This window comes from Sebastes umbrosus, chromosome 11 (assembly GCF_015220745.1).
Source record: "Sebastes umbrosus isolate fSebUmb1 chromosome 11, fSebUmb1.pri, whole genome shotgun sequence".
Taxonomy (NCBI): domain Eukaryota; kingdom Metazoa; phylum Chordata; class Actinopteri; order Perciformes; family Sebastidae; genus Sebastes; species Sebastes umbrosus.
The window spans coordinates 3,226,834-3,254,833 of record NC_051279.1 but is presented as its reverse complement, the minus strand read 5'-3'; the positions used below and the strand labels follow the sequence as shown (position 1 = coordinate 3,254,833).

Here is a 28,000-nt window from a genome sequence, read left to right as displayed (position 1 = left end):
ATTAATACAAAAATCTAATTTTTATTTAGACAAAATAATTAAGTAGTATAAGAACAACAAAAAAAAAGAGTTGAAGATAGAGAAACAAGCTGCTTTGGACAAGCAAGCAGACAGTGAGCTCTACGTGTCTTAACAAGCATCTTGGAAATCTCAAGTGACGCAAAACACTGACGTCCGTTTTACGTCCTCACATCTGCCGAGCCGGTCCATCTCCATCATATTAATTCCACAAACATGAATAAAACCAAACCACAAACTCAGATTTATCTAACTTTCACAACACATAGAAATCCATCATTTTCCCCACTCATGGCATTCAATACAATAAAAGGAGAAAAACAATCAACCCCCCCCCCCCCACACTATTCATTTTCATTTGCAGAATTTAGTTGTCCTGTTTTTTTTGCATTTTGTGGCTGCAGTCTTTAATAAATGGTACTTTTCCCCTGACTTTGGGCTGCTCTCATAAGGGTCTGCCCGTTTACACAAGTCAGAGTCTTATCAGTGCCGCTGGCAGTCAGGACCGGGTGATAACTCATTTCCAGACAGAGCCTGAGGTAGCCGGTGGTGAGCAGCAGCTAACTGCAGCACAGGAACCGAGGGATTCAAACAAGTCCAGAAGCACAGACGGTGTGCTTTGTTCACCAAGGGCGCGCTGATGATGAAGATGTTACTTTCTGGCCAAGCTAGAGCTAACAACCTTCAAATAAAAAAAAGCTAATATAAATCTAAACCTTATCCAAACATTAACCTCAACAGACACCATTAAAAATACATTTTTCCCATCTTGGCCGAAAGGTGAGAACATCTGTGTTGAAAACACCTGAGGACTGAGAACATTTCATGAATAGCAAGTATAAAGTCAGTGGAAAAGGCATTAATGAACTACAAACGGTGTATTGCTTTTATGTAAGTGAAGCGATGAATTTGAAAAAGAATAAAAAATGTGTCTATGGCTTTCCCCATTGGTCAGGATATGAAGTGTAAGCGTGTCTGCGCACACCTTTGTGTGTACACACAGTGTGTTGTTCAGGGGACGACGGAGTAGGGTTGATAGGGCAGTAACTTTTGCCGTTCATTGACTGCGTAAATCCACGCGGGTTTGACAAAGTTCAGATTCCCGTTCTCCATCAGCGCCTGCGAGAGTGAAAGCCAGAGGAACAGAGAGGTCATGAAGTGTTCTTGTTGCATCACAAATGCATGGAAGAGGTATAAAGCCGTTGAAAAATTGAAAGCTCTGATTGTATAACTGAAACGGCCAATTCAGATGCTAACAAGGCCTGCAAATGGCTGAAAAACAATTCTGACCCTCAATTTCAAACCGATTCAAAAGCACTTGGTCCCAACGCTGCTGTATTTTCACCAAGAGGGCTAAAATACTCAGGTTCCCAATTTGCTTCAATGCTTTTATTTGATGATACCTTGCAAAAGGAGTGCCTACTGCTTAAAAGAAAACGAACTCTGTGTGCTGGCGTGACGCTTTCTTTTCCCCTGTGGCTTTTTGAATAGAGATTTTCAGCTGCGCACTTTGTATAAATGAGCATTACATTTCTTGAAGCAATTAACTTCACAAAATCTTGCTTGTGAGAGTGAAAAATAAAAGCATGCATGCAAACACGCTCACATCCACACACACAGAAATGTACATTGTTCTTAACCCTCCTACAATTAGTATATAAAATTGAGTTCATGCACGCTGGTATGTGAGAAATTGCCTTAAATTGGGAAAGATGCGGGAGAATTGTGACCCCGGGAGGAAACCGGGAGAGGGCAATTAAAAACGTGAGCCTCCCGGGAAAATTGGGAGGGTTGGCAGGTATGTGGGGCGGTCGTTTTGAACCGGGAACACAAAATGAATTAACATGAAATGAACAGGAGGGTTGTGTTAGACATCATTACTACGGAGAAAAGACTCCACTCACGTCTTCAAAGGAGTCGTGCCATCCTTCACTGGTCACCACAAACTGCACCTTCTCCGTCATGTACTCCTCAATCAGTCTGAAGCAAAGACAATATTGTGGTTTTTATACAAACATTTAATTGCAGAGATTTTCACAGTGAATTCCCACGACCATTTAAAGTTGTACTGTACTTGCATAAGTCTTTCTCACCCGTTAAAGGCGACGATGTATCGCAACAGCAGGCGCCTCTCGTTGTTAGGAAATTTACCATAGAGGAAAAAGTGCTTTCCTTTCAGGAAGTCTGAAAGAAAATGGGAAGAGAAATGAGCAGAAGAGTGCAACTGATAACTACACAATATGTAGGAGGAGTAATTATAGGTGCTCTTTGATAAAAGGGGAGAAAAGGAGCAAAGCACCAGAGAAAACAGAAAACCGTACACACTTTAATGCTGGTGTGTGGAGTTCCTGAAAGGCAGAAAGCAATCCAATTACTTTCTGTCAGGGTTTGCAACGTCCGGCGAGTAAGGAAGGACATCTGTTCCTGTGATAGGAACAGGAGCAGACAAAAGAGACAAGAGGACAACGGAGACAAGAACAGAGAGAGACATACCTGGTAGCTCGGGGATGGGGTGATCTTCTTCAGCCTCAGCGTCTGTGTTTTCATCTGTCGACCCCCCGTACGGATCCTCCTGTTTCACCGTCTTCCCTCCTGATGCTGCTTTCTTCTGTCTGCTCTCATTCTCCACCCTATTACAAGGACAGGAAAGGGACCCGTTATATCTTTTATGCGTCGCGGTTCCATGTCTGCCTCTCAAAAGAACAAACCTCTCTGCGTCTCGCCTTCGTTTTTTTTTTGTCTTCTCTGAGTACTTCTTCTAATGGCGGTCACAGCTACATTGGCAGGTCAATATAGATCTCACTTGTATGGAGCTAAATAATCTGTTAAAGAAAGAATTAAAGCTAATTCTATTGCGTCGTAAATTGTAGAAGTTTGTGGATTAATCAGAAAAAGTGAATTTTGACCTCCTGGTAGAGCTAAACGCAAAGTGAGGGGTCTTTATGCTGTGGGGGCACGAATGTCTGTACCTCATTTCCAATTCATCCCAGATTTGTAACTCTGAACCAAAAAAATGTCGGTAAAAGGCCGGGGTCACCGAAATTGTTAAGATTCATTGTCTGAAAACCATACATTTCTACACAAAAATCCATAGAAATCCATCTAACAATTGTTGGGAATTAATCAGTGGGCTACAGCCGCCCCAATAACAACATGTGACGTAGCGCTGAACAACCAGTGACCAGGTCACAGACTACAGCGTGCAAGGATGAGCTGGTATATTATGAGTTGGTATATTAAACTTTTGAAGTACGGCAAACGCATCTTTCTTCTCATAAAAGCTTTAAACCTGCAGTAGGCAGAATGTTTTTGGCATCATTGGGCAAAAAATTCCATAATAATGTCTTTCATCTTAACGTCTTTTTTCATTGCCTGCCATTGTGGCAGACAAGTATATATTTTTTTTTAGAGTGTGAACGTCTCATAACAATAACTCAATGGCACCTCCGTTAACGCTAGCAGCGCCGCTATTTATCCAAGCAGGACTGTGCTGCCCACCGTCTTCTAACAGGTAACGTTACTAACATTCATCCTGCCGATTTCAACACAGATTTGTTGTTCACAGTGTCGCATTATCAGGGAAAAAATACGGTTTGTCCCCTCAGGTTTAGTAGCGCTATGCTGTTGAGCGTTTTTTTTTCTCTCCGCCATGGCTCCGGTCCCAAACAAACTAAAACATAATACGGCGTGCTTATGCGTCATTGTGCATGCGTGCAACTGTCGGAAAGCATCAATACAGAGCAATTGATGGTAACGGAGGCTTGACATGTCAAGAAAGCGGATAACTACGGTTCTGTATTCCCATCACTAGCGTTTTCCCTGCCTACCCTAGTGGCGGGTGCTAATTTCAGACCCTGGGAGCACAGGAGGACTCCGGAGGACACAGAGGAACATGATTCTCTTCAGATTACCTGTCTCATGCACTTTTGGTGTCAGGATATAGTGACCGTTTTATAAAAATAACTCGTTCAATCACATTTGCTCCATTTCTACCCACCGCAGCTTTAAATGCAGTTGATTCTTCTTCTTTTACCGTAAATATACCATCCTACACAGAAAACCTACATGTAGCACACTAAAGTTATCGTGTGATTATGGAGCGATTAACGACTAAAAGTCGACTCAAGTCAAAGTGGAATTACTGATTTTAGAATGAACTGACTAGTGGAGCAACAAGAGAGCAGAGATCAAGTCAACAACATTTAATTAGACGGAAAACAAACTCGTCCACATAAATATTACAAACGGCATCATTGACATTATGTGTTTTGTTTACCTCTGCAGCTCGTCCTCCGTGTCCACGGCAGACTCATCATCACCGCCTCCTGTAGAAACCAAGAGTTTAGTTGTCAATATAGTAAAAAATGAATCTTGTCTGGCTTATTTTAATGCCTGAAAAGGCCTTGCAGAAAATGATGTATGTGATAAGTTTTATATATCTATAGTTGACCATGTCAGTTCACTGACAACACAAGGTTGCTGCTACAGCCTTGTACCTTAAATCATAAAACTAATTAACTATGATAATCAAATGTCCAAGAATTAAATCTGCTTTATATATGTTTTTGTCATTTCTGAAAGAGTTCGATCTTGCTCATGTTTTCTACAAAGTGCTATAAAACTTTTATTTTAATTTGAAAAGCCACATTTCTATGACACACACACACACATATCAGCAGTTCAAACACCGTAACCTTGTTGGCGACACTTTCCATTACCATACAATCCTGCGCTGTTGAGGGGAAAAGACGAGCAGGTCTAATTAAAATGCCGTCCCCCTGTATGTGTTTGGTGGGTCAGCGTGTGTTGTGTCGCCTCACTGATGCACATCGGCACTTTACCTGTGGCTTCGCATTAACATAGAAATGAGAATCATGCACAAGTCCCTTCACAGTGATTGCATCTCGCCTCCGTTTCTGCTCCCCCCCTCAGACAGCATCTACAGTACGTATGTTGCTCTATGTCCTTTTCACGGCGGCGTTGTCAACTCATCCATTTCCAAGTGCTTCATAAAGGTGATCCCTGTTGTCTAATCCCCGCGCCCTCACATTGTCCCCTTGCCCCCTCTCAATTCATTCAGTCCTCTTCAGCTCCAGTGCTACCCTCTCGCTGCCTCCTTAGTTAGAATGAATCACTTCCCATGAGTCACAGCCACTGGATCTGCCCTATATATACATGCAACCTGTGATTTTTAAGGTTGTAGCAGGCTCAGTTTTAGAGCTACAGTGAAGATTCTGGCATCATAAGAAGGAGGCTAAATAACGCTCCTAACTTACGCTAAATGTTGGTGAGGATAAACTGGCATGGCCATTTTCAAAAGGGTCCCTTGACCTCTGACCTCGACATATGTGAACAAATGCCCACTTTATGATAATCACATGCAGCTGTTGTTGCCTGTTGGGCTGCAGTTTGCCATGTTATAATTTGAGCATATTGATTTATGCTAAATGCAGTACCTGTGAGGGTTTCTGGACAATATCTGTCATTGTTTTGTGTTGTTAATTGATTTACAATAATAAATATATACATACATTTGCATAAAGCAGCATATTTGCCCTCTACCATGTTGATAAGAGTATTAAATACTTGACAAATCTCCCTTTAAGGTACACTTTGAACAGATTGATAGTCCTAATATATATAAATATATATATATATATATATATATATATTTGTAAATTGAGTAAATTCTGAGAGAAAAAAATAATAAAACCTGAGGAATTATAAATGATAAACCCTGATTCTCAAATGCAAACAAAAGAAAAATTAATAAAACAATAAGATTAATTTGCGGAAATTTAGTTTAGAAGACTCTGTTTTTCTGATCTACAGATGTTAAGTTGATGTTACTTGGAACAATATTATAGCTCAGACACTTTCATTTGCTCCCCCCTTTCTAATCCCCGTCTTTTCAGAACTGGACTATATTTGTTCGTACAAACTGGCACTTTTGTCTATTACTGTATGTGAATACCAGCTTTTGAGCATTTATTGGAACATAACCCGAAGAGTTTCCTTTAAGTTCAACATCACTTTTAAGTGAGTTAAAAAAATGCACTGAAGTAAATAAGCTGGCCTACATGACTTACAAAAGCTTCAACAGACAGGAGAATTTCATTTTGTGAACTTCTTCTTGTTTTGTTCCTTTCCACTCGACTTCTATCCAGACTCTAAGTGCCTCTTTGATCTTGGCTGTCATTCTTCCATTTCCTTTATTTCACCTTTACAACGGTCCGACTGCCTGGTTCTTCCCCTATTCATTACTCCCCGTCTCAGATTAACGTTGGCTATAAGTCAATTGAAAAAATACAATTGAAGCCTTTGTAAGGCAGAAGATGGGCTTTTTCTTTCATCCCGACAACAGGTTCTGTAGAACGCAAAGAAATACAGAGAAGTGTGGAGTCACTGAAGTGGCAGTGCTGATGTTGACTGAATCTTAAACGGTTTCGGGACGGGTTACATTTTTTTCTAGGACTGTCAGTCGATTAAAATATTAAATCCCCATTTTTATCTGCTCAAAATTTAGTTAAAGGGAGATTTGTCAAGTATTTAATACTCTTATCAACATGGGAGTGGGCAAATATGCTGCTTTATGCAAATATATGTATATGTTTATTATTGGAAATCAATTAACAACACAAAACAATGACAGATATTGTCCAGAAACCCTCACAGGTACTGCATTTAGCATAAAACAATATGCTCAAATCATAACATAGCAAACTGCAGCCCAACAGGCAACAACAGCTGTCAGTGTGTCAGTGTGCTGACTTGACTATGACTTGCCCCCAAACTGCATGTGATTATCATAAAGTGGGCATGTCTGTAAAGGGGAGACTCGTGGGTACCCATAGAACCCATTTTCATTCACAAATCTGGAGGTCAGAGGTCAAGGGAACCCTTTGAAAATGGTCACGACAGTTTGTCCTCGCCAAAATTTAGCACAAGTTTGGATCATTATTGAACCTCCTTCACATCAAGCTAGTATGACATGGTCGGTACCAATGGATTCATTAGCTTTCGTGTTTCATATGATGCCAGTGTCTTCACTCTTCCTTTAAAACTGAGCCCGCTACCACCTAAAAATCGCAAGTTGCGTTAATGCGTTAAAGAAATTAGTGGCATTAAAGGCCCCTAATTTTAAAAAAGTGAGATTTTCATGTTTTTTTTTACTACTATACACTTAAATACTGTGAAAGTATCGAAACGCTCAATCCACAGGGAAATACACACAGCCCGTGTTCAGAAACTCTGCATTTGAAACAAGCTGTCAGGATTTCTGCCCATTTGTGATGTCACGAATGTACAATATTTAGACCCTTGACACAATTTTAAACGTAAACATTCTAAATGTGTCCCAGTTTATTTCCTGTTGCAGTGTATGTGAATGTCATCAGCTGACAGGAAGTAAACATGGACCCAAGCTGTTGCCTAGCAACGCAATTCCGTTGCAATTCCGTCAAAATGCGCTAAAATGGAGCGTTTCAGTCAGAGTGTGAATACAGGTATATTCAGGCAGACAGTACGAGGAAAATAAAGGCTTTTTTAAACATTACAGCATGTTAACATGTTCTTGTAAACACAAAATACAAGTATGAACCTGAAAATGAGCACGATATGGGACCTTTAAAACTAATTTGTGTTACCGTCTTATTATCGCGTTAACTTTGACAGCCCTAATGTTTTCACTTTCTGTTAAAGTAGTTTGACTCAAACCTGGTTCGTCCACATCAGTGGAGCCGGCATACTCATCGTCTTCATTCTTCTTCTCTGGTGTCTTTTTGGGGGTCACTCGTCTCTCCTGCTTCTGTGGCGCCTGAAAGAACAGCATGGACAGAACGTTAAAACTGACTGACGGACTGGAAAAAAGGATTTAGTTATCAGACCGTTTTGTATACAAACGCACCTTTGTGTTCATTTCCTCGTCACTCTGGTCGTCCACTTCCATTTCATTCTCCGAGCTCGACTCCGCTCCATCCATCAAATACCTGGAGGAAGACAAAGAACGAGTGAACAAAATGTGTCAGGATGATTAAAGGCCAGAGGGGAAAAGAACGCCTGCACAATATATCTTGCTACCAATCGGCTTTACAATGTTTCAAATGGCAGCGGGCCATTGTCGAGCAATAGTGGAACGAAAGCGAGGTTCAGAGTGAAAGTAATATTTTTCACCAGACGTCCAATGTCCTGATGTTTAAAACGTTACCAATGCTTGTATATTAAATACTTTGAAGTTTGCCTGCTGGGACACGAGTCTAATCTACTGCAAGAAGAGGAAAAACCTTGAAAAACCTTTCAACCATGTCATAAATTAGGCTTTGTCCCAGTACTCCCCCCACAGCCTTTCCTTGTTTCACGGTCACTCTCGCTTAAGAGTGGCTCCTCAAAAAGGGAAAGCTACGATGGGCAGCAGTCAAATAACTTATACAACAGGACAGCAGTCATCACCAGAAGCCGTCAGCAAACAGAAACCATACAAGTCAGACTGAATGCTGCATTACAGCTCCTACTATTCAGTTTTCTCTTGAGCTATCTGTAAGATGTTCCCATAGAGTGTATATAAAGATGGACGACATGACAGATCCCCAAAAGTGAAGCCAAAACATCTCGTTCGCCGCCTGGTGGCTGGCTGCAGTAGAGGTCATAAAGCCAGCCTATGTTAGTGGATAGCACATTCAATTCAATTAATTTTTAATTAGCATCAAATCATAACAAAAGTTATTTTGAGATGCTTTTTATGTAGAGCAGGTCTTAGACCGTACTCTTTAGGTTAGAGACCCAACAAGAGATCCCACCAAGAGCATTGCATTGCAAATCGATTCCTCTTATTGATGCTTTCCGACTTGGCGCTACTAAACCTGAGGGGACGCACCCTATTTTTCCCTGATAATGCGACAATGTGAACAACAATCCGTGTTTAAATCAGCAGGAGGAGAGTTAGTAACGATAGCTGTTAGCAGCCGGTGGGCAGCGCAGTCCTGACTGGTTAAATAACGGAGCTACTAACGTTAACGGAGGTGCCATTAAGTTATTATTATGAGGCGTTTAAAGTTTGCTCAGGAAAAATGACCATTGGGTGAAGGTAAATTATAACGTTATCATAAATCGTTCAAATGTAATCTCGTAAAATTAAGTTTTCTCGAGAAACTTGAATAAATCCAGTTGTTTGAAGGAGATGTTTTCACATCAATATAAAATATATATTAGAGAGAGAATTATGACCTGTTTGACTTCCTAACAACTTTCCAAGACTTTTTTTTTAATAAAAGCAAATATTTAAATAATCATTTGAATTGTGTGTTTTTATGCAAATAACCACTTTAGATGACAATAACAAAGTACAGTACAGTACTGTGGACACTAGCCTCCCTCCACGGTGTAATTGGAACACTGTAATTTACCGTGTATATAATGTTTTTTGTGTAAAACATATCGAGCATTGAATGACATCAAATCTAAAATGTTATTCCTTTATTTAGCGCAGAGATTTCAAAAGTGGCAGATCAAATTTCTGATTGGCAGATAAAAAAAAAAATACTTGCCTGTCACAGTGGCAGGAAGTGAAAAAAGTTAATTTCAGACCCGGCGTCAGTAAAGTCCAGTGTCATATTGACCATTTTAAAGGGCAAGGTATGACCTGGAGTGGAAAATTTAGTGGCACTTTACTTCATTGCTAATACTATTAATGCTCCATGTGACATCACGTTCAGCGACATGCACTTGTTGAATCTATAAACTAAAAAGCATTCATATGTAAGATGGGGTACTACCTCTGTCTTGGCTACACAGTCCTTCAAAGTTTCCATTTTCATAATAATAAATATCAGAAACTCCTTATTTGCATCTAGATACAGATCTGCATCAGAATACACAGAGTGACGGGCAATCATGGAATAATGTGCCAGTTTGTGTACATTTGAGTTGGACACTATTATTGATCCAGATCAGAAACTAAGGACTTTGTTCCTAAGCTGAACTTTAAAAAAAAATTTAATTGAAATATGTAAAACTTTTTGTGAAAAATACTAACAAAGCTAAAGCAGAGTGCAAACATCAGCCTCCTTGTAGCAGATAATTAAAAAAATCAAGTCAAACCTGAAAAAATACAAAAGAAGCAGGAAAAAGATTGCTGTTAGCAGAGAGATCATGACGCCATCTGTAATCATCTCTGCAAAGGTTAAGAGAGTGTGAGGAGAAATTAAAAGCCGAATCTTCTGAATGTGCGAGAGAGTTCAATGAATCAATTCATCAGTTTCTACGCACCCTCTCCACATATTCCCTCAAGCCGCTAAAAAGTCACCTAGACATCATCAGCTTGAAAGTGCAGAGTCTCGAAATACCACCGGTAAGGTGTAAATATTTCCGCTCACACTGTAGGAGACATTTTACTGACCTATGCTTGCTTGTTTCATAAACCTCAGTGCCCAGGAAATTGGAAAATGAAAGAGGAAACTGGGGGCAAGGGGAGTAAAGCAGTATCTGTTGCTTATGGCAATAAGTGTTGTTACCTCAAAAGCAGCCAAACAAGCTTAATCTGCTCGGTTTACAGAGAACTGGAGACACAAAAAAACCCATATATAATAACTTATAAAGTTATGCTAGAGCTGAAATGCTTTTGATAATTAATTTTTTTGTGTTTGCTGTGTTTGTTGCATTTCAACCTCTCTCATCTCATGGAGCTGAAAACAATTAATCTAATAATCTAAATGGATAATTGATAAACGATTAATACAACTTTTTTTTTTAAGCAAAACTGTCAAACATTCGTTGGTTCCAGCATCTCCAATGGGAGGATTTTGTTGGTTATTTTTCCTCGCCAAAATTGTGCGCAAGTTTGGAGCGTTATTTAAACTCCTTTGCAGCAAGCTAGTATGACATGGTTGGTACCAACGGATTCCTTGGGTTTTCTAGTTTCATATGATACCAGTATCTTCACTCTAGCTTTCACTCTGAGCCCGCTGCAACCTAAGAATTGCAAGTTGCGTTTTTGCATTAACGAAATTAGTGGCGTTAAAACGAGTTTGCGTTAACACGTTATTAACTTTGATAGCCCTAATTTTTTACACTTTTGTCTCCGTACACTTCAGGATACAGTGAATGTTTTCAGACAAGAACTTCTAAGTGACTAAGTTTTATTTGCCGTAGATTAATCACGGTGTGATTGTTCTGATATTTTTGCTCCGACATGAAAACTATTTTCATTTCCTCTTGGGATGTTGCAGCAGAGCTGGGGTTTTAATGACAAATTAGTGTAATTATTCAGCTCTATTGTGATGGGATGTTGTAGAGCTGCCTGAGTGTTTCCTGCTCTCCTCTCTTTCTTTCCATCTCTGGATCCTCACTGATTAGATAATGACTACGCAGAATGCATTTCTGGGGTGCTTAGCTGATGTTACAATCTCTTTAATATATACACTACACAGTACGTATACAGGGCAGGAGCTGAAGCGGTGCATTTGCCTCCTGTAAGAAAGTGCTTGTGTGCATGATGGAGCAACAGTTTGAGAGTGTGCGTATTTGTTTGGGCACTTGTCATCATCAAAGTAAGTGGTCCCTTTAATTACCCATAGCAGATGCAGTTTTTAAATAAAGGATACATCATCAAAGCTGCACACTCCACGCGCTGCACAATAGCAGTGCTGGGCAGGGGAATGGATTATTCTGACGACAAGAGAGGGGCGAGGGCGGGGGTGAGGGATCTTCGACACAATTGGGAATTGACTGAGACGGGCGAGCGCGAGGGAGAATGACGACACAGGCCGCAGCGCACTTTTTGAGAATCTTAAAGTAATGATCAGATTTCATACAACCACAGCGTTGCGTTTGCCATCGCCCTTCAGCCGTGTTTATTGAAAAAGCTTTCCACATCACTCTCTCAGACTCTTTGCATGGCTCTTGTTAAATGATAGTCGCATCAAAATAACTAATTATAACCGAAGGAACTAATAACAAGATCTCGACGGTTCTTGTTGTGACTGCAACCTGACAACCTTGTACAGATATTTTTACTTCTGCGTATATTCCGTATCATAGCAACCAGACGCAACCAAAGCGTCTCAGCTGACAAAAATGGCAGCGCCTCATTGCCTTTCTGTGTTCTATTTAATTAGTTTTAAAACTGAAACTGAAATAATATACGTAATAATAGCCTAACAATAAAGCTTTTTTATATAGCACTAAAATCTGGATAAATTCATTATTAATAAAAAAAAATTGCACGGTTAAGCCAATCATTCTCACCGCAGGGGAAATTCCTTCACAGCGACAGCCCTATTTTGTGAGATTAAAACCACCAACATTAAGCCCCTTTCGGATACATGCACTTCATTCTGGAAATGAGCAGAACATTTCACAAGCAAGAGTCATTCAGCTTTTCCTGTAAAAGTCAAATAATTTATAAACAGAAGCAGAACATTTGTATAAGCTCACAGAACAAACTAATGATGGACTATGGCGCTTTTATATTGAGCTCTTAGAATTTAGCACCACCCGCGAGGTCTGTCAATTATTACATAATCGCCTGATCACAATTATTTGACTGTGATTATTTTGCGTAACTGTTACATCCCACATTCGAGGGGATTTAAAGCCAATGTTACATTTGGCAGCGATTAGAAAGTGAATTAGGTGTGTTTCCATCAGCAGTTATAAATGAAGTGTCAACCTGAGCACAAGGTTCCAATGTCAGGGAACATAAAACATGGAAACAAAGAGCAGATGGGCCGGTTTCTCTGTTTCAGCTCATATGAGACTGTATTTGTTGCTTTCCGAATGCAAGATGAAGACAGAGATGAGAGGTGCAGATGACGGGTCTCTTGATCTATAGCTTTATAGAGAGGCTCGGGTGCAGCGGTGCGTTTGACAACTCTGGGGAAAGTTATGCTGGAAATTGTGGTTTCCATCCAGCTTCTCTAATGAGATAACTCACATAAAAATGTTTGATGGAAACATGGTGTTATAAGAGTAGCGTGGGTCATCTGAGAAAGAGCTTACTTAATTCAAGTGTTCTGAGAGAAAACTAGACTTCTGCACCTCCTCATGGCTCTGTTTTCAGGCTTTAGAAAATGTAGAGAGAGCGTTCCTATTGGCTGTGCTCCGGCTGGCGGGCGGTGCTTGGTATTTCCTTAGCTGACCTCAACTTAGCTGCCGGGTCCCAAACTTTCTAATTTTACAGCTAAACAGTACACTACTAGATGTTTCTGAAAACGTTTGAGGAGAGAAATAGGCATTAACGTAACAGAATATTGATTCATATTTGATCAGCGCTGCCTAGTTTGACCGTTTGGTCGGAGTTTGCAGCGTTTCTGCTGCTGCTGTCAGCCCTTTCTTTCTACATAGAGTTTGCCTTTCATATTGATAATGATCATTTATATTTATTTTCAACGGAGAAACATTAATCCACCATTAAAACCCCGTACTTTATTCATTCATGGAGCCCTGCAAGTCACTGCATTTTCTACAACACTGTCCTGTAAATATTTCAGAATAAAAGCCTCGTGTTGACAAGTCAAGGAATTCTGTCCACAGAAAGAGAACTTTTTTTTCATGTCCGTGACATATTCTACAGATGTCTAAACATTGAAACTGTAGTAATGTAGCCGGTATGATGTCAATATACTGTCAAAAGATCACTTTCGCTGTCTACTGTTGCTGTGAACCGCGCGGCTCGTGGTAAAAATAGACGAGACATCGAATCTCTAGAAGAGACGCAGCTCACACGCAGCCGAGCTGTGCTGCTCTAACCTGTTAATATGGACGCCGAAATGAAAAAACAACACACGCTGCTGACGTTCCGTGTGGCCCAGGCTTGAGACGCACCAGTAACTTTGCAGTGTGGCGGCCCGGTGGGAAATTGTTTCATCCTCGTGCCACAAACAATCACTACAGAAGCAACAAGTATGAATGAATTCTTTAAATGATAATGCACATTCAAACAGTATAACCCAAGTACCAAACTACACCAATTAAATTGGACCTTCCATTGCCCAGTATCTACATTATTCAGTAGACACAGATTCATGTGGGGCGATGACAGAAGATGTCGCGAAAGCTCGCCCTGTAATGAGGCATATAATTAGAGAGCTGCTGGAGCTGGCTGGGGTTGAGTTTGTGATCACAGCAGGAATCAGCTGCTCAAGGTTACAATGTTCCCTGTAGCAAGTGGGCATCACTGCTGTGAGGGGTGTATTTTTGGACGCTTCAATCAGTGTGAGTGCTGTGCACAGATTGTACGATGTAGAGGTACAGACGTGGCTTAAGAGAGAGTATTAATCAGATGAGGATTCATACATTGGACACGTGCTCCACACTAAAACCAGGTCAGTCACCCTGTGGAAGTGCCCTTTAACAAACGCTGAATCCCATCCAGCTGCTCTCAGCTGAGCTCAGGCCTTTCTACAAGTCTGAGTTAGTCTGAGAATATCTAGTGAATGTTCAGTGGACGTTTGTGCAGAAATAACTGCTGCAGCTCCTCCAGACCAACAGAGGTTTCCTGTGTCTTGTGAAGTGACGGGGCTCCGCAGAGAGAAACGTTATCGTCTCCGACCAAAACTCCGGTGTCTCCCCTGTTCCCTCCGGCCGCGGTCGGGAGGCTGAGGCAGGAAAAGCCAACACTAGGATCAGCATTGATTCATGGAGAGACCTTCGTCTGGTCAGCTAACATTACTGCCAAGCAGCTGAAATATAGAGTGATATTGTGATATTAGCTGACGTGTGTCTCCTCACTGTTTTGACCAATGCTCGTTCATGTCTATGTAGAGCGTGCAACAGGACACTGACTTTCGTTGACTTAACTGCCTCTTTAAATCTCGTGTTTACCAGAGATGTGGTAATAAGTTTCTTGGAAATGAGTCATTCAGCATGAAAAGAGCTTAAAAAATGACTTATCGACTAAAGAAATCTTAGTCGACTAACACCAAAACTACCGATTAGTCAACTAATTGACTAAGAAGGGGCAGCCCTACAAGCATCATTACACTTTCACTTCACTATTATCACTACGACATCCTCTGTTGTCAATAGTGTGTTTTGGATTTCGCCCTCTTACCGTTTATAGGAGAGCTTCTGTTTCCTCTTATGGCAGTCCATTACCCACTCCTTCCGTACGATGATGCCCCCTGCTGATTTCACCTGGCTGTACTTAGGGGTGTTGGCGAAGGCACAGCTGGAGATTAATGGGCCGAAACAGACGTGCACACACACACACACACAAATAGACACACGTTACATCAGTAAAGAGAAGCTGACAAGGGCAATAGTCCGCTCTGACAGCAGAGATCAAGACGCAATCAAACTGAATTACTGAGAGTGCTAACAGGGCTGTTACACAATCATGCAATCTGTTTCAATAATAAAAAAACAAACACAGATAAAAATCTCTCATGAAAGAACATCTGGAACTATAAAGAGACCATCATTTGAAAAATGTTTGCACTTTATATTAAATAATGCTAATATAAAATATTAATTCTGTCCCACAGCTTAAACTTCATCACATATAGCAGCCACGTTAACATAATATTTAAATGTCAAACAATTTACAATGTGCTGAGTACAGCAATGAAATGCGATCAAAAATCACTTTTGTCGACGATGATTAAAATCTGATTGTCTGTTAACATGCTGCTGTTTCACCATGTACACTGTCTTTTGGCCTATCGGCAGTTCTTTTGCACTTGCTCCCCATTTCTGTCTTCACTTTCTCTTTATGGAGGCGTATTTCTGAACTGTATTTTAGGACTTAGTTTATTGTGTCCCTCGCAGCAATAACTTTTTGATGTGGTAGAAATACAAAAATCAGATTTTATTGTGCGTTTTTCTGTGAAAAGTGGTAAAAAAATTTTAAAAAAACACAAGACAGACAGTCAAGTTAACTTAACAAAATGGTCAGTAAAATGACATTGGCACAAACAAGTCAGACTACGGTGTGTGGACTACTTTACCACTGCAGGTAGGGCTGCACAATTAATCGAATCTTAATCGCGATCACGATTTTGGCTTCCCACAATTAAATGAACATGATCGACTGCGACATTGACGTTTAAAATGCGCTCATAGAAAACTCTGCTGCATATCAAATCAAGGCTCTTCCTAAACTAACAGCCAGCCACCAGGGGGCGATTGAGATGTTTTGGCTTCACTCTTGGGGAGCCGTCATGCCATTTTGCGCTCACTCTGCAACGACAGCCTGTGAAAATCTTCCCTGAATGTTTCGGCCTCAGTTCAGAGTAGAAGAGTAATACACTGTAGATGCTGACTTTCGTTGACTTAACGGCCACAGGTGTCGCTGATAACAAGCAATTTCTGATTCTTACAAACAATCCCTTTAAATGTGAAGTGCAATAAAAAAAGTTTGTCCCTAAAATTAATCGATAATCGTGATAAATAATTGTGATCTCAATATTGATCAAAATAATCACAATTATCATTTTAGCCGTAATCGTGCAGCCATATCTGCAGGTATTTCAAGAAAGCTGCACTGTTCCTTTGAAATATATGTAACAATTAAACAGGCTATTGGTAGGTTTTCTGTATCAACACTTGTCATGCAAAATCTTTGCAATAAGGAATAAGGAAAAAAGTAAGTAATGGATTCATAAATGACACTTACATGAGGTGTGTGGAGGTGGCTGTCCAGTCGGTTTGGTATTTGGCTCCCATGTCCATAGCCTTCTCCCTCAGCTCCCCTCTGAAGGGGTTTTGGAAGCCGCTGAGGACAAACACGACCCCCTCCATCATCCGTTTGAATGGGACCTGCTGCACATTAGCTTTCTGTGGTTTGGCTTTAGGTTCCGGTTTAGATTGGCTCTCCCGCTTCTTGTCAGCGGACTTCTGTGCCGGGGAAGCTGGAGAGACAATTGTGAAAAGTCAAGGAAGTCAAGAAACTATCCGTTTGCTAAGATTCAGGCTCTGATGTACGTGTTACCTTTCGTGGTGCTGGGGCTCGGCGTGCTGGCTGGGCTCGGCTTGTGTTTGGAGGTCGCAGCTTTACCCTCAGGTGAGCCAGCTGGGCTCATTTTCTTCGTGGATGGAGGGCCGGAGGCAGACTGCCGCTCTTTACTGAACTCAAATTTTCTTTTTGCTGGTGGCTATGAAGAAAAAATTAAAACAAGTCACAAAACAATATGGCAACTCTTCAGGTGCGTTGAAGGAGATACTGATGGATGACGAGCGGTAAAAAGTAAACAGCCACAAACTGTCCACACTTCCATTTCATTTAATGCCAGAACAAGGTCATCTGACAAAAAAAAGTACATTTAATAAACCTTACTCAAGTGTAGCAGACAATTTTTTCTATTCGTCATGGGTGAGCCATCTGAAATAAAAATTCTCCTCAGTATGCAAAAACAATGATTCTGCAGATTTATAGATCATTAACCTTCATAAAAAAAAAAGTTGAGAAACAATTATACTAGAAAGTTGGAAACAGAACTGCATCTACTGGGATATCTTTTTAGGGGCAGTTCAAATGCTGCATTTTCTGTGCCCTTAAACCCATTGTTGTAAATGTAGACGCACGGCAAGCCGCCTCAAACGCGTTCCAAAGCACCGATTTTCCAGGACATGACGGCTGAGTTGCAAGATAAAAATGAGATAGCTGTCAATCGATTAAATTATTTAATCGCGATTAATTGCGTGATTGTGTATAGTTAATCGTGATTAATCTCAAATTAATCAAACATTTTTTATCTGTTCCAAATGTGCTTAAAAGGGAGATTTGTCAAGTATTTAATACTCTTATCAACATGGGAGTGGACAAATATGCTGCTTTATGGAAATGTGTGTATATATTTATTATTGGAAATCAATTAACAACACAAAACAATGACAGATATTGTCCAGAAACCCTCACAGGTACTGCATTTAGCATTAATAATATGCTCAAATCATAACATGGCAAACTGCAGCCCAACAGGCAACAACAGCTGTCAGTGTGTCAGTGTGCTGACTTGACTATGACTTGCCCCAAACTGCATGTGATTATCATAAAGTGGGCATGTCTGTAAAGGGGAGACTCGTGGGTACCCATAGAACCAATTTTCATTCACATATCTGGAGGTTTGGAACGTTAAAGCGTTAAGGGAATTAGTTGAATTAAAACGACTTTGAGCCACTGTTTATTATCGAGTTAACTTTGACAGCCCTAAAAAATAGTTCAACATTTGGAACGCTGTAGCGCGCACTGCATGTCATGTGACAAGGATCAATCAATAACGGTACATATACAGTATGTAGGAGAAGTTAATCATTTTAGTGCAGGGATATCCAGAGCTTTATGATCCGTCCCACGGACTATTTTACTTGCTTCACCCTTTCTGTCCAAGAACGTCACAACATCCAGTTGAACGGTCCGCCAAACTGACACAGAGAAATCAAGCAGTAATTTACTGTGAGTGCTGGAAATCCATTTATCTTTGTTTTGTCTGAGTTTAGATTGGTCAGTGAGGCTTCCTGCTAAATTACCTAAACCTTTATCATCGTCACACGCAGGTTTTGGTTGCTTAGTAACGGCAGGTGCGGCAGGAGCGCAACTTCCCAAGCACCTTGGATAAAAGCAGCACGGCTAGAGTTTTCCATGCATTTTTAGACTCCACATGTGAACTCCACAGGCTACTTTCTGATGCTTAGACAGGTGTATTTGTGCAGTCCTAGATCTTTCTGTGTTTATTTTTTGCTTTTCAAAAGTCAAAGACACATGTAACAGAACGTCAGTCCCCCGTCCTCCTGGTTTCCTTCTCAGAGTGGGCTCAGGCAGAGTTAAATTGATGTACTGATACAGGCAATGTATATGTATTTCTCGAGTAAAATGTTTTCAGAAACATCTTGTAGTGTACTGTTTAGCTGTAAATGAGGAAGTCTGAGGAGAGAAATAGGCATTACAGTAACAGAATATTGATTCATATTTGATCAGCGCTGCGTAGTTTGACCGTTTGATCGGAGTTCGCGAGAGATTGACATCTGCTCGGAGACGGCAGACTCCAGATCAGCTCTGATTGGTTGTTTTCCTCCGGTCTGTGAATTCTTACAGATGCCGTTAGGAGCACCGGAGGACACCGAGGCACATGATTTTTTTTTCAGATTACCTGTCTCATGCACTGCTGTCAGGATATAGTGACCGTTTTGCTCCAACATTTGCTCCAATCTGCCTACTCCAGCTTTAATTATAGTTTGTTTTCTGATTTAAATTCACTTCGGTTATATAGGTCAAAAGTTAAGATTTTTCATACACTATAAATCAAATGAACTTTCCCAGACATGATGTGGTAGTTAAAACTAAAAACTATAGATCCCATCCAACAAGCTTTATTGGCTCTGCTTCTTCTTCTCTACGAACCTCTCAACTTTCCTGTTGTCTAAAGAAAAAACTACTTCTTGTTAAGGGAACCGATGTTTGTTGGCTGTCCTTCAGTGGAGAAAATGATGGTGGTGTTTAGTACCTGTGGTGAGGCAGAGCTGGAGGAGGAAGCATGTCCTGACGAGTGGGAGCTGCCACCAGCCTGCAGGGCAGCAGCAGCGTAACTCAACTTCTCACTCTGAGGAGACACTAAGCAGAGAAAGTGCAGAGGGCTGCTGAAGGAACAAAGTAGCTTGATAATAAAAAATGCCTTTGAAATATCTCTTAAAGTATATGGCTTTAAGCCTAATTAGTGCTCTCTTGGCGTTTTTTTAATCATTCTACGTAATTAGCATTTTATTATTACAAGGACATGAAAGAACTTAATTGGGCTTCAGCAGCTGGTAAATTTAAATATTTGGTTTTACCTTTGAGTGGAGTGCTAGACTTTGTTGCATTGTCCCGACTGAAGAAGAGGCTGCCGGGCTGAAGGCTGGGACCAGCTGAAGGAGACTCATCCTTCACCCTGAACTGTCCCAGCTTTGTCAGTTTCTGACAGGAGAGAAGAAAGAGAAGTTGAATGCCAAAAGAGAAGGTGGAGGGACCGGCTGGAGTGCGTTTTCAATTTGACAAATTATTAGGGATGCACCAATCCGATGCTGATATCGGATATCGGGCCGATACTGACTGAAATAGCCGGATCGGGTATCGGTGACGATTGGCCCGATCTATTCATTCAAATCTATGTTTACGTCTCATTACATGTGTGCGTACTACGTCATGCGTCAGCAGCACGCCGGTAGACTTCACAGCTGAGGGAGCTGACAACAAACATGTCAGTTGTTCGGAGGTATTTCACGGTTGCTGCGCCAACGAGTTCTACGGATACATGTAAAATCTGCAAAGCCAATGTTTCAAAGGGCGACAGTAGCACCGCAAAATGTAACACAACCGACTTAATCAAGCACCTCCAGAAGCATCATGCCGAAGAAATCAACTCATTTTGAAGATTAGTTTACCTAGTTGCTGGTGTATGATTTATTATTTTAATAATAAACATCAATTCATTTATATATATATATATATATGTATTTATTTGTTACATTTTGTTTTACTAAGTTAGGAAAGCAATGTTTAAGTCAAGCCTGATTGTGCCGTAGTTTTTCGTTGGAACAGCGTAGCCACACGCGAGTGCGCATAGGAAACAGCGTCCAGCAATGATTTATAAGAGTGTAAGTGTAAGAAGTTACAAATAGTACCTTTAACTGAAATGTGTCACATCATGTCAAAAACTTAGTATAACAAAGGACCAGTAGTAAAGAAAGTTTACATTGAATGTCTGTTCAGATAATTTGGTTTACTTATTTTTTGATCAGGCAGTTTAAGACAACATTTAAAATTTGAGATGTCTGTCTTCTGTACAGGGTTTTATAGAAGACAAAGTTGATTACTCTCAAAGTATGTTATCGAAAAGTATTGTTTTGGTATAAGTCCTGAAAGTCAGGAATTGTATCAGATCAACTATCAGTACTCAGCCCTCGCCAACAATATTCTCATGGATTCAAGTGAAAATATCAGAAGACAAAAAAAATCATCTGTAGGCACGACTTACCGGGGGGGTTGTTGGAGGAGGATCATTTTTGTCAGGCGGTGAATGAAACTTAACGAAGGCCAGTCCGTAAGCTATGTTCTACAAAGTACACACAAAATCATCGTTGTTGATTTAATATCACAAGTAGCAACGGATATATGCTTATTAGTGTCCACTTTCTTTTCACAGAAGTAACCTTTAATTCGCCTGTTATGTTAACTGGACTACTAAACACAACATCTACTAGGGATGTCACGATACCAGAGATCTAGTAGTCGATACCAATACCAGTGAATTTCCACGATTCTCGATACCAATTCGATACCACGGTAAAAAAAAAAAAAAGGAACATTATAAGACTTTGCTCCTCAGGTATAGCTCTGTAGACTGTAAGAAAAGCAGAAACTGTACACGTACACACACACACTCTCTCTATATATATATCCTCAGATTGCAAGCAGTAGGTAAAATCATATTTAATATGAATATTTATTTTAAATGTTAATGTTATATTTTGATGAAAACAAAAAAAAAAACACCACTTTTCAGAGATTTAGCAATAAACAACAAAAGATAGAATTTCAGTTTGTTCAGTTTTTTTCCCCCACGAGTGAATCCTCTTCTCAAACAAATCAATAAAGGTTCTCATACGTACGTAGGCATCGTACGGTACCTTCCGTACTGTAGGAAAAAGAGTACCGTCACGTTTTTAGAATTTTGGCATCGCCTTGGTACTGAAGTATCGGTTCTCGTGACATCCCTAAAATCTACATCTAAAGATGCAGCTTCAATACAAGTAGATCCTTATTGTGCCGTGTGTGTAAAGCAATAATATGTACGGTTTATCAAAGTCAGTTATGAAAATATTCCAAAATAAAAATGTTTTACTTTTGGATTCTGTTGATTAAGAGTTAGATGAATTCATCAGTTTGCACTCAGTGTTTTTTAATTAAATGACTGGGCCCTTACCTTGCTGTATGGCTGGCTACACACTATCTTCACTCTGTCCCACTTCTCCTGTGCGGTGCTCTTCTGCAGCTGCTGGGGCCCAAAGAAACGCACCCGGTTCAAGTTGGTGCCGTTACGGCTCTCCGTGGGGGACATGAAGGAAGACGTGACCAAGAGAACCTAAAAGTAAAGACAGATTGACATCAAAGAATGAGGAAACAAAAACAGTAGCAGAATAATTACAATAATTAGGAGGTGATATACTTTGTACTTAGTTTGGATTGCAAGAATACCTCATAGTCCTGGTCTCTGACAGCTGAAGAGTTCCCCACCAGCACCTCGATGAAAGCTGACCCTTCATTTCCAATATCAATGCTGTGCACCTGCTCCTCCTTCTCCAACTGAGAGAAAAGTAAAACAGAACAGGTTATCAGAGCTTTACACAGGAAACAAAGTCGAAGGAGCTCAAAGAATAGATGAAAGAGGTGAAAGTATTTAACCAGTCTCTACTTTTTAACATGTTTATGCCAAGGAAAATACAATCTCCTAATCAACATGTCCAAGTGCCTTTAACATGTTGTGTAAAATCGTATAATCGATGCTATTATATTATAAAGTAGTAATTTTACGTGTTATTTTTTCTCATGAAGTTAGGACTTTATTCTCGTAATACTACGACTTTTTTTCTCGTAATATTATGACGAGGGATCAGATTAGCCGCATCACAGTTTTTAGGAGTTAAGTATCTACAGCATGAAGTACACTTCAGATCAATAATGACAAAACAACATGTAGTGTGTAACCACTGCTGGGTTGGTGGTCAGAAATCCTACCTGCAGAATGACAGAGGTCTGCTTCTCCCCGGGTCTGGCTGCTTTCCACTTTCTGTAGGTGTCAGAGCTCAGCAGGTTGTCGGCCTTGTGAGTCTGTTTTGCAAACATAACAAGAAGTGAGTGGAAAGAAGGGTCATATTTGACTATATATATATATATAAATATATATGTGAAATACATTTGTCTGTGCAATATATCCTTGATGCAATATACACCTCAAGTGCAACTACCTTTGTTTACATTTTATTTATGACATCTACCCTACATATTTTAGAAATGCAATTACCTCCGTTTACATTACATCAATTTTTTATACTTCTAGTGTAACACTTCTGTTTATATTCATTTATTACATCTACTTTACCTGTTTGATTTGCTTTATAACTGTGTGTGTTTTACCTGTTATATGTTTTATCTGCCTCGTTTAGGCTTGTCAAGTATTTGTTTTAAAGAACCGACCAGAAATGCAAACTGTGAATCCTGTTGTATTTAATAAGATGACAATAAAGCTTTCTATTCTATTCTATATATATATATATATATAAATACATATACATATATATAAATATATATATATATATATAAAATTACATATATATATATAAATACATATATATATATATGTATATATATATATAAATACACATATATATATAAATAAATATATATATATATATATATATATATGTATAAAAACATATATATATATAAATACATACATATATACATATATATGTATATATACATATATATGTATATATACATATATATATATATGTATATATACACACAATGGGTAAAACATTTTTACAGATAAAAGTCCAGTGAGTAGTGAGTAGTGAGCAGTGAGTAGTGAGTAGTGAATAGTGAGTAGTGAGTAGTGAGCAGTGAATAGTGAATAGTGAGCAGTGAGTAGTGAGCAGTGAGCAGTGAATAGTGAGCAGTGAGCAGTGAGTAGTGAGCAGTGAATAGTGAGCAGTGAATAGTGAGCAGTGACTAGTGAGCAGTGAATAGTGAGCAGTGACTAGTGAGTAGTGAATAGTGAGCAGTGACTAGTGAGTAGTGAATAGTGAGCAGTGACTAGTGAGCAGTGAATAGTGAGCAGTGAATAGTGAGCAGTGAGCAGTGAATAGTGAGCAGTGACTAGTGAGCAGTGACTAGTGAGCAGTGAATAGTGAGCAGTGACTAGTGAGCAGTGAATAGTGAGCAGTGAATAGTGAGCAGTGAATAGTGAGCAGTGACTAGTGAGTAGTGAATAGTGAGCAGTGACTAGTGAGTAGTGAATAGTGAGTAGTGACTAGTGAGCAGTGAATAGTGAGCAGTGAATAGTGAGCAGTGAATAGTGAGCAGTGAGCAGTGAATAGTGAGCAGTGACTAGTGAGCAGTGACTAGTGAGTAGTGAATAGTGAGCAGTGACTAGTGAGCAGTGAATAGTGAGCAGTGAATAGTGAGCAGTGACTAGTGAGTAGTGACTAGTGAGTAGTGAGCAGTGAATAGTGAGCAGTGAATAGTGAGTAGTGAATAGTGAGCAGTGAATAGTGAGCAGTGAACAGTGAGTAGTGAATAGTGAGCAGTGAACAGTGAGTAGTGAATAGTGAGCAGTGAATAGTGAGCAGTGAACAGTGAGTAGTGAATAGTGAGCAGTGAACAGTGAGTAGTGAATAGTGAGTAGTGAATAGTGAGCAGTGACTAGTGAGCAGTGAATAGTGAGCAGTGAATAGTGAGCAGTGAATAGTGAGCAGTGAATAGTGAGTAGTGAGCAGTGAATAGTGAGCAGTGACTAGTGAGCAGTGAGCAGTGACTAGTGAGTAGTGAATAGTGAGCAGTGAATAGTGAGCAGTGAGCAGTGACTAGTGAGTAGTGAATAGTGAGCAGTGAATAGTGAGCAGTGAACAGTGAGCAGTGAATAGTGAGCAGTGAACAGTGAGTAGTGAATAGTGAGTAGTGAATAGTGAGCAGTGACTAGTGAGTAGTGAATAGTGAGCAGTGACTAGTGAGTAGTGAATAGTGAGCGGTGACTAGTGAGCAGTGAATAGTGAGCAGTGAATAGTGAGCAGTGAATAGTGAGCAGTGACTAGTGAGTAATGAATAGTGAGCAGTGACTAGTGAGCAGTGAATAGTGAGCAGTGAATAGTGAGCAGTGAATAGTGAACAGTGAGTAGTGAGCAGTGAATAGTGAGCAGTGAATAGTGAGCAGTGAATAGTGAACAGTGAGTAGTGAGCAGTGAATAGTGAGCAGTGAATAGTGAGTAGTGAATAGTGAGCAGTGAATAGTGAGCAGTGAATAGTGAGCAGTGAGTAGTGAATAGTGAGTAGTGAGCAGTGAGTAGTGAATAGTGAGCAGTGAATAGTGAGCAGTGAATAGTGAGTAGTGAATAGTGAGCAGTGAATAGTGAGCAGTGAGTAGTGAATAGTGAGTAGTGAATAGTGAGCAGTGAATAGTGAGCAGTGAATAGTGAGCAGTGAATAGTGAGCAGTGAATAGTGAGTAGTGAGCAGTGAATAGTGAGCAGTGAATAGTGAGCAGTGAATAGTGAATAGTGAGTAGTGAATAGTGAGCAGTGAATAGTGAGCAGTGAATAGTGAGCAGTGAATAGTGAGCAGTGAATAGTGAGCAGTGAGTAGTGAATAGTGAGTAGTGAGCAGTGAGTAGTGAATAGTGAGCAGTGAATAGTGAGCAGTGAATAGTGAGTAGTGAATAGTGAGCAGTGAATAGTGAGCAGTGAGTAGTGAATAGTGAGCAGTGAATAGTGAGCAGTGAATAGTGAGCAGTGAATAGTGAGCAGTGAATAGTGAGCAGTGAATAGTGAGCAGTGAATAGTGAGCAGTGAATAGTGAGCAGTGAGCAGTGAATAGTGAGCAGTGACTAGTGAGCAGTGACTAGTGAGTAGTGAATAGTGAGCAGTGACTAGTGAGCAGTGAATAGTGAGCAGTGAATAGTGAGCAGTGACTAGTGAGTAGTGACTAGTGAGTAGTGAGCAGTGAATAGTGAGCAGTGAATAGTGAGTAGTGAATAGTGAGCAGTGAATAGTGAGCAGTGAACAGTGAGTAGTGAATAGTGAGCAGTGAACAGTGAGTAGTGAATAGTGAGCAGTGAATAGTGAGCAGTGAACAGTGAGTAGTGAATAGTGAGCAGTGAACAGTGAGTAGTGAATAGTGAGTAGTGAATAGTGAGCAGTGACTAGTGAGCAGTGAATAGTGAGCAGTGAATAGTGAGCAGTGAATAGTGAGTAGTGAGCAGTGAATAGTGAGCAGTGACTAGTGAGCAGTGAGCAGTGACTAGTGAGTAGTGAATAGTGAGCAGTGAATAGTGAGCAGTGAGCAGTGACTAGTGAGTAGTGAATAGTGAGCAGTGAATAGTGAGCAGTGAACAGTGAGCAGTGAATAGTGAGCAGTGAACAGTGAGTAGTGAATAGTGAGTAGTGAATAGTGAGCAGTGACTAGTGAGTAGTGAATAGTGAGCAGTGACTAGTGAGTAGTGAATAGTGAGCGGTGACTAGTGAGCAGTGAATAGTGAGCAGTGAATAGTGAGCAGTGAATAGTGAGCAGTGACTAGTGAGTAATGAATAGTGAGCAGTGACTAGTGAGCAGTGAATAGTGAGCAGTGAATAGTGAGCAGTGAATAGTGAACAGTGAGTAGTGAGCAGTGAATAGTGAGCAGTGAATAGTGAGCAGTGAATAGTGAACAGTGAGTAGTGAGCAGTGAATAGTGAGCAGTGAATAGTGAGTAGTGAATAGTGAGCAGTGAATAGTGAGCAGTGAATAGTGAGCAGTGAGTAGTGAATAGTGAGTAGTGAGCAGTGAGTAGTGAATAGTGAGCAGTGAATAGTGAGCAGTGAATAGTGAGTAGTGAATAGTGAGCAGTGAATAGTGAGCAGTGAGTAGTGAATAGTGAGCAGTGAATAGTGAGCAGTGAATAGTGAGCAGTGAATAGTGAGCAGTGAGTAGTGAATAGTGAGTAGTGAATAGTGAGCAGTGAATAGTGAGCAGTGAATAGTGAGCAGTGAATAGTGAGCAGTGAATAGTGAGTAGTGAGCAGTGAATAGTGAGCAGTGAATAGTGAGCAGTGAATAGTGAATAGTGAGTAGTGAATAGTGAGCAGTGAATAGTGAGCAGTGAATAGTGAGCAGTGAATAGTGAGCAGTGAATAGTGAGCAGTGAGTAGTGAATAGTGAGTAGTGAGCAGTGAGTAGTGAATAGTGAGCAGTGAATAGTGAGCAGTGAATAGTGAGTAGTGAATAGTGAGCAGTGAATAGTGAGCAGTGAGTAGTGAATAGTGAGCAGTGAATAGTGAGCAGTGAATAGTGAGCAGTGAATAGTGAATAGTGAGCAGTGAATAGTGAGTAGTGAGCAGTGAATAGTGAGCAGTGAATAGTGAGCAGTGAATAGTGAGCAGTGACTAGTGAGCAGTGAGTAGTGAATAGTGAGCAGTGAATAGTGAGCAGTGAATAGTGAGCAGTGAGCAGTGAGTAGTGAGTAGTGAATAGTGAATAGTGAGTAACTTACTGAGTCCTCGGTGCTGCAGGAAACGACGTGTTTGAGTTGTATCTCTGGCATGTTGGTTCTCTGACTCTTGACAGGTTCCAGACAGACTGATTAATGAGCTTTAATTATTGTTTTGCCAACCGAGCTCTATCGTAACCAACTAAACAACACATACACATAAAGTCCCTGTAGTGGCTGAACATTAAAGCCTGTTAAACTGCAGTAGAGTCAGTCTGTTAAACTGCAGTAGAGTCAGTCTGTTAAACTGCAGTAGAGTCAGTCTGTTAAACTGCAGTAGAGTCAGTCTGTTAAACTGCAGTAGAGTCAGTCTGTTGTCAGTCTGTTGTCGGTCACAGACCGGGAGAGCACGCTAGCAGACAATAGACACACTGAACTCTTCCTGATTTAAAGCCTCCTGCAGCTCCGTTACACAGCAACCTTTAACACGGTTATATACCGGACACATCGCCGCTCACTGTGGCATCACATTAGACATCACAGAACACATATTAATGCTTTTAATCTTAAGGTAAACATGCGAGGAGTGAACTCATATTCCCACCAAAAGCCTGGATGTGTGTGTCGGGCTGTGACGCATCTTCCGCCCAACGGGCTTCCCATCCAATCAGAGAGCGTTGTGTTCTTCTTCTTTGGTGTTTATTGGCGGTTGGCAAACCAGCTTACTGGACTGGAGTGTGGAGCAGTAGATAGGCAGGAAAAGAAATATAAATAAATAAATTAAATTAAATAAAAAAAATAATAATAATAATAAAAAAAAATATTTATTATTAAA

General features: G+C 40.3%; 1 protein-coding gene across 1 annotated transcript; it reads right to left on the bottom strand.

Moving 5' to 3' along the window:
* Nucleotide 1: 1 nt before the first annotated feature.
* Nucleotides 2-27,820, bottom strand: xrcc1 (X-ray repair complementing defective repair in Chinese hamster cells 1). Its single transcript, XM_037786174.1, has 17 exons — nucleotides 27,229-27,820; nucleotides 22,724-22,816; nucleotides 22,184-22,291; nucleotides 21,912-22,070; nucleotides 20,964-21,041; nucleotides 19,780-19,903; nucleotides 19,455-19,561; nucleotides 16,943-17,105; nucleotides 16,628-16,862; nucleotides 15,065-15,181; nucleotides 7,925-8,006; nucleotides 7,735-7,834; nucleotides 4,295-4,343; nucleotides 2,512-2,648; nucleotides 2,112-2,202; nucleotides 1,923-1,998; nucleotides 2-1,137 (listed from the first exon to the last, which is right to left on the bottom strand). Exons 1-17 carry the CDS (start codon nucleotides 27,277-27,279, stop codon nucleotides 1,030-1,032), a joined length of 1,878 nt encoding a protein of 625 aa, XP_037642102.1. The 5' UTR covers nucleotides 27,280-27,820; the 3' UTR covers nucleotides 2-1,029.
* Between the last annotated feature and the right edge of the window lie 180 nt (nucleotides 27,821-28,000).

Bases quoted from the DNA above. Each gene is read 5' to 3' on its own strand.
- xrcc1 (XM_037786174.1), bottom strand. From the start codon at position 27,279: ATGCCAGAGATACAACTCAAACACGTCGTTTCCTGCAGCACCGAGGAC. The intron at 4,344-7,734 runs GTTTGAGTCAAA...TGGTTTCTACAG, and splicing joins CACTGATGTGGACGAACCAG to GAGGCGGTGATGATGAGTCT. The intron at 1,999-2,111 runs GTGAGAAAGACT...TCTTTGCTTCAG, and splicing joins TACATCGTCGCCTTTAACGG to ACTGATTGAGGAGTACATGA.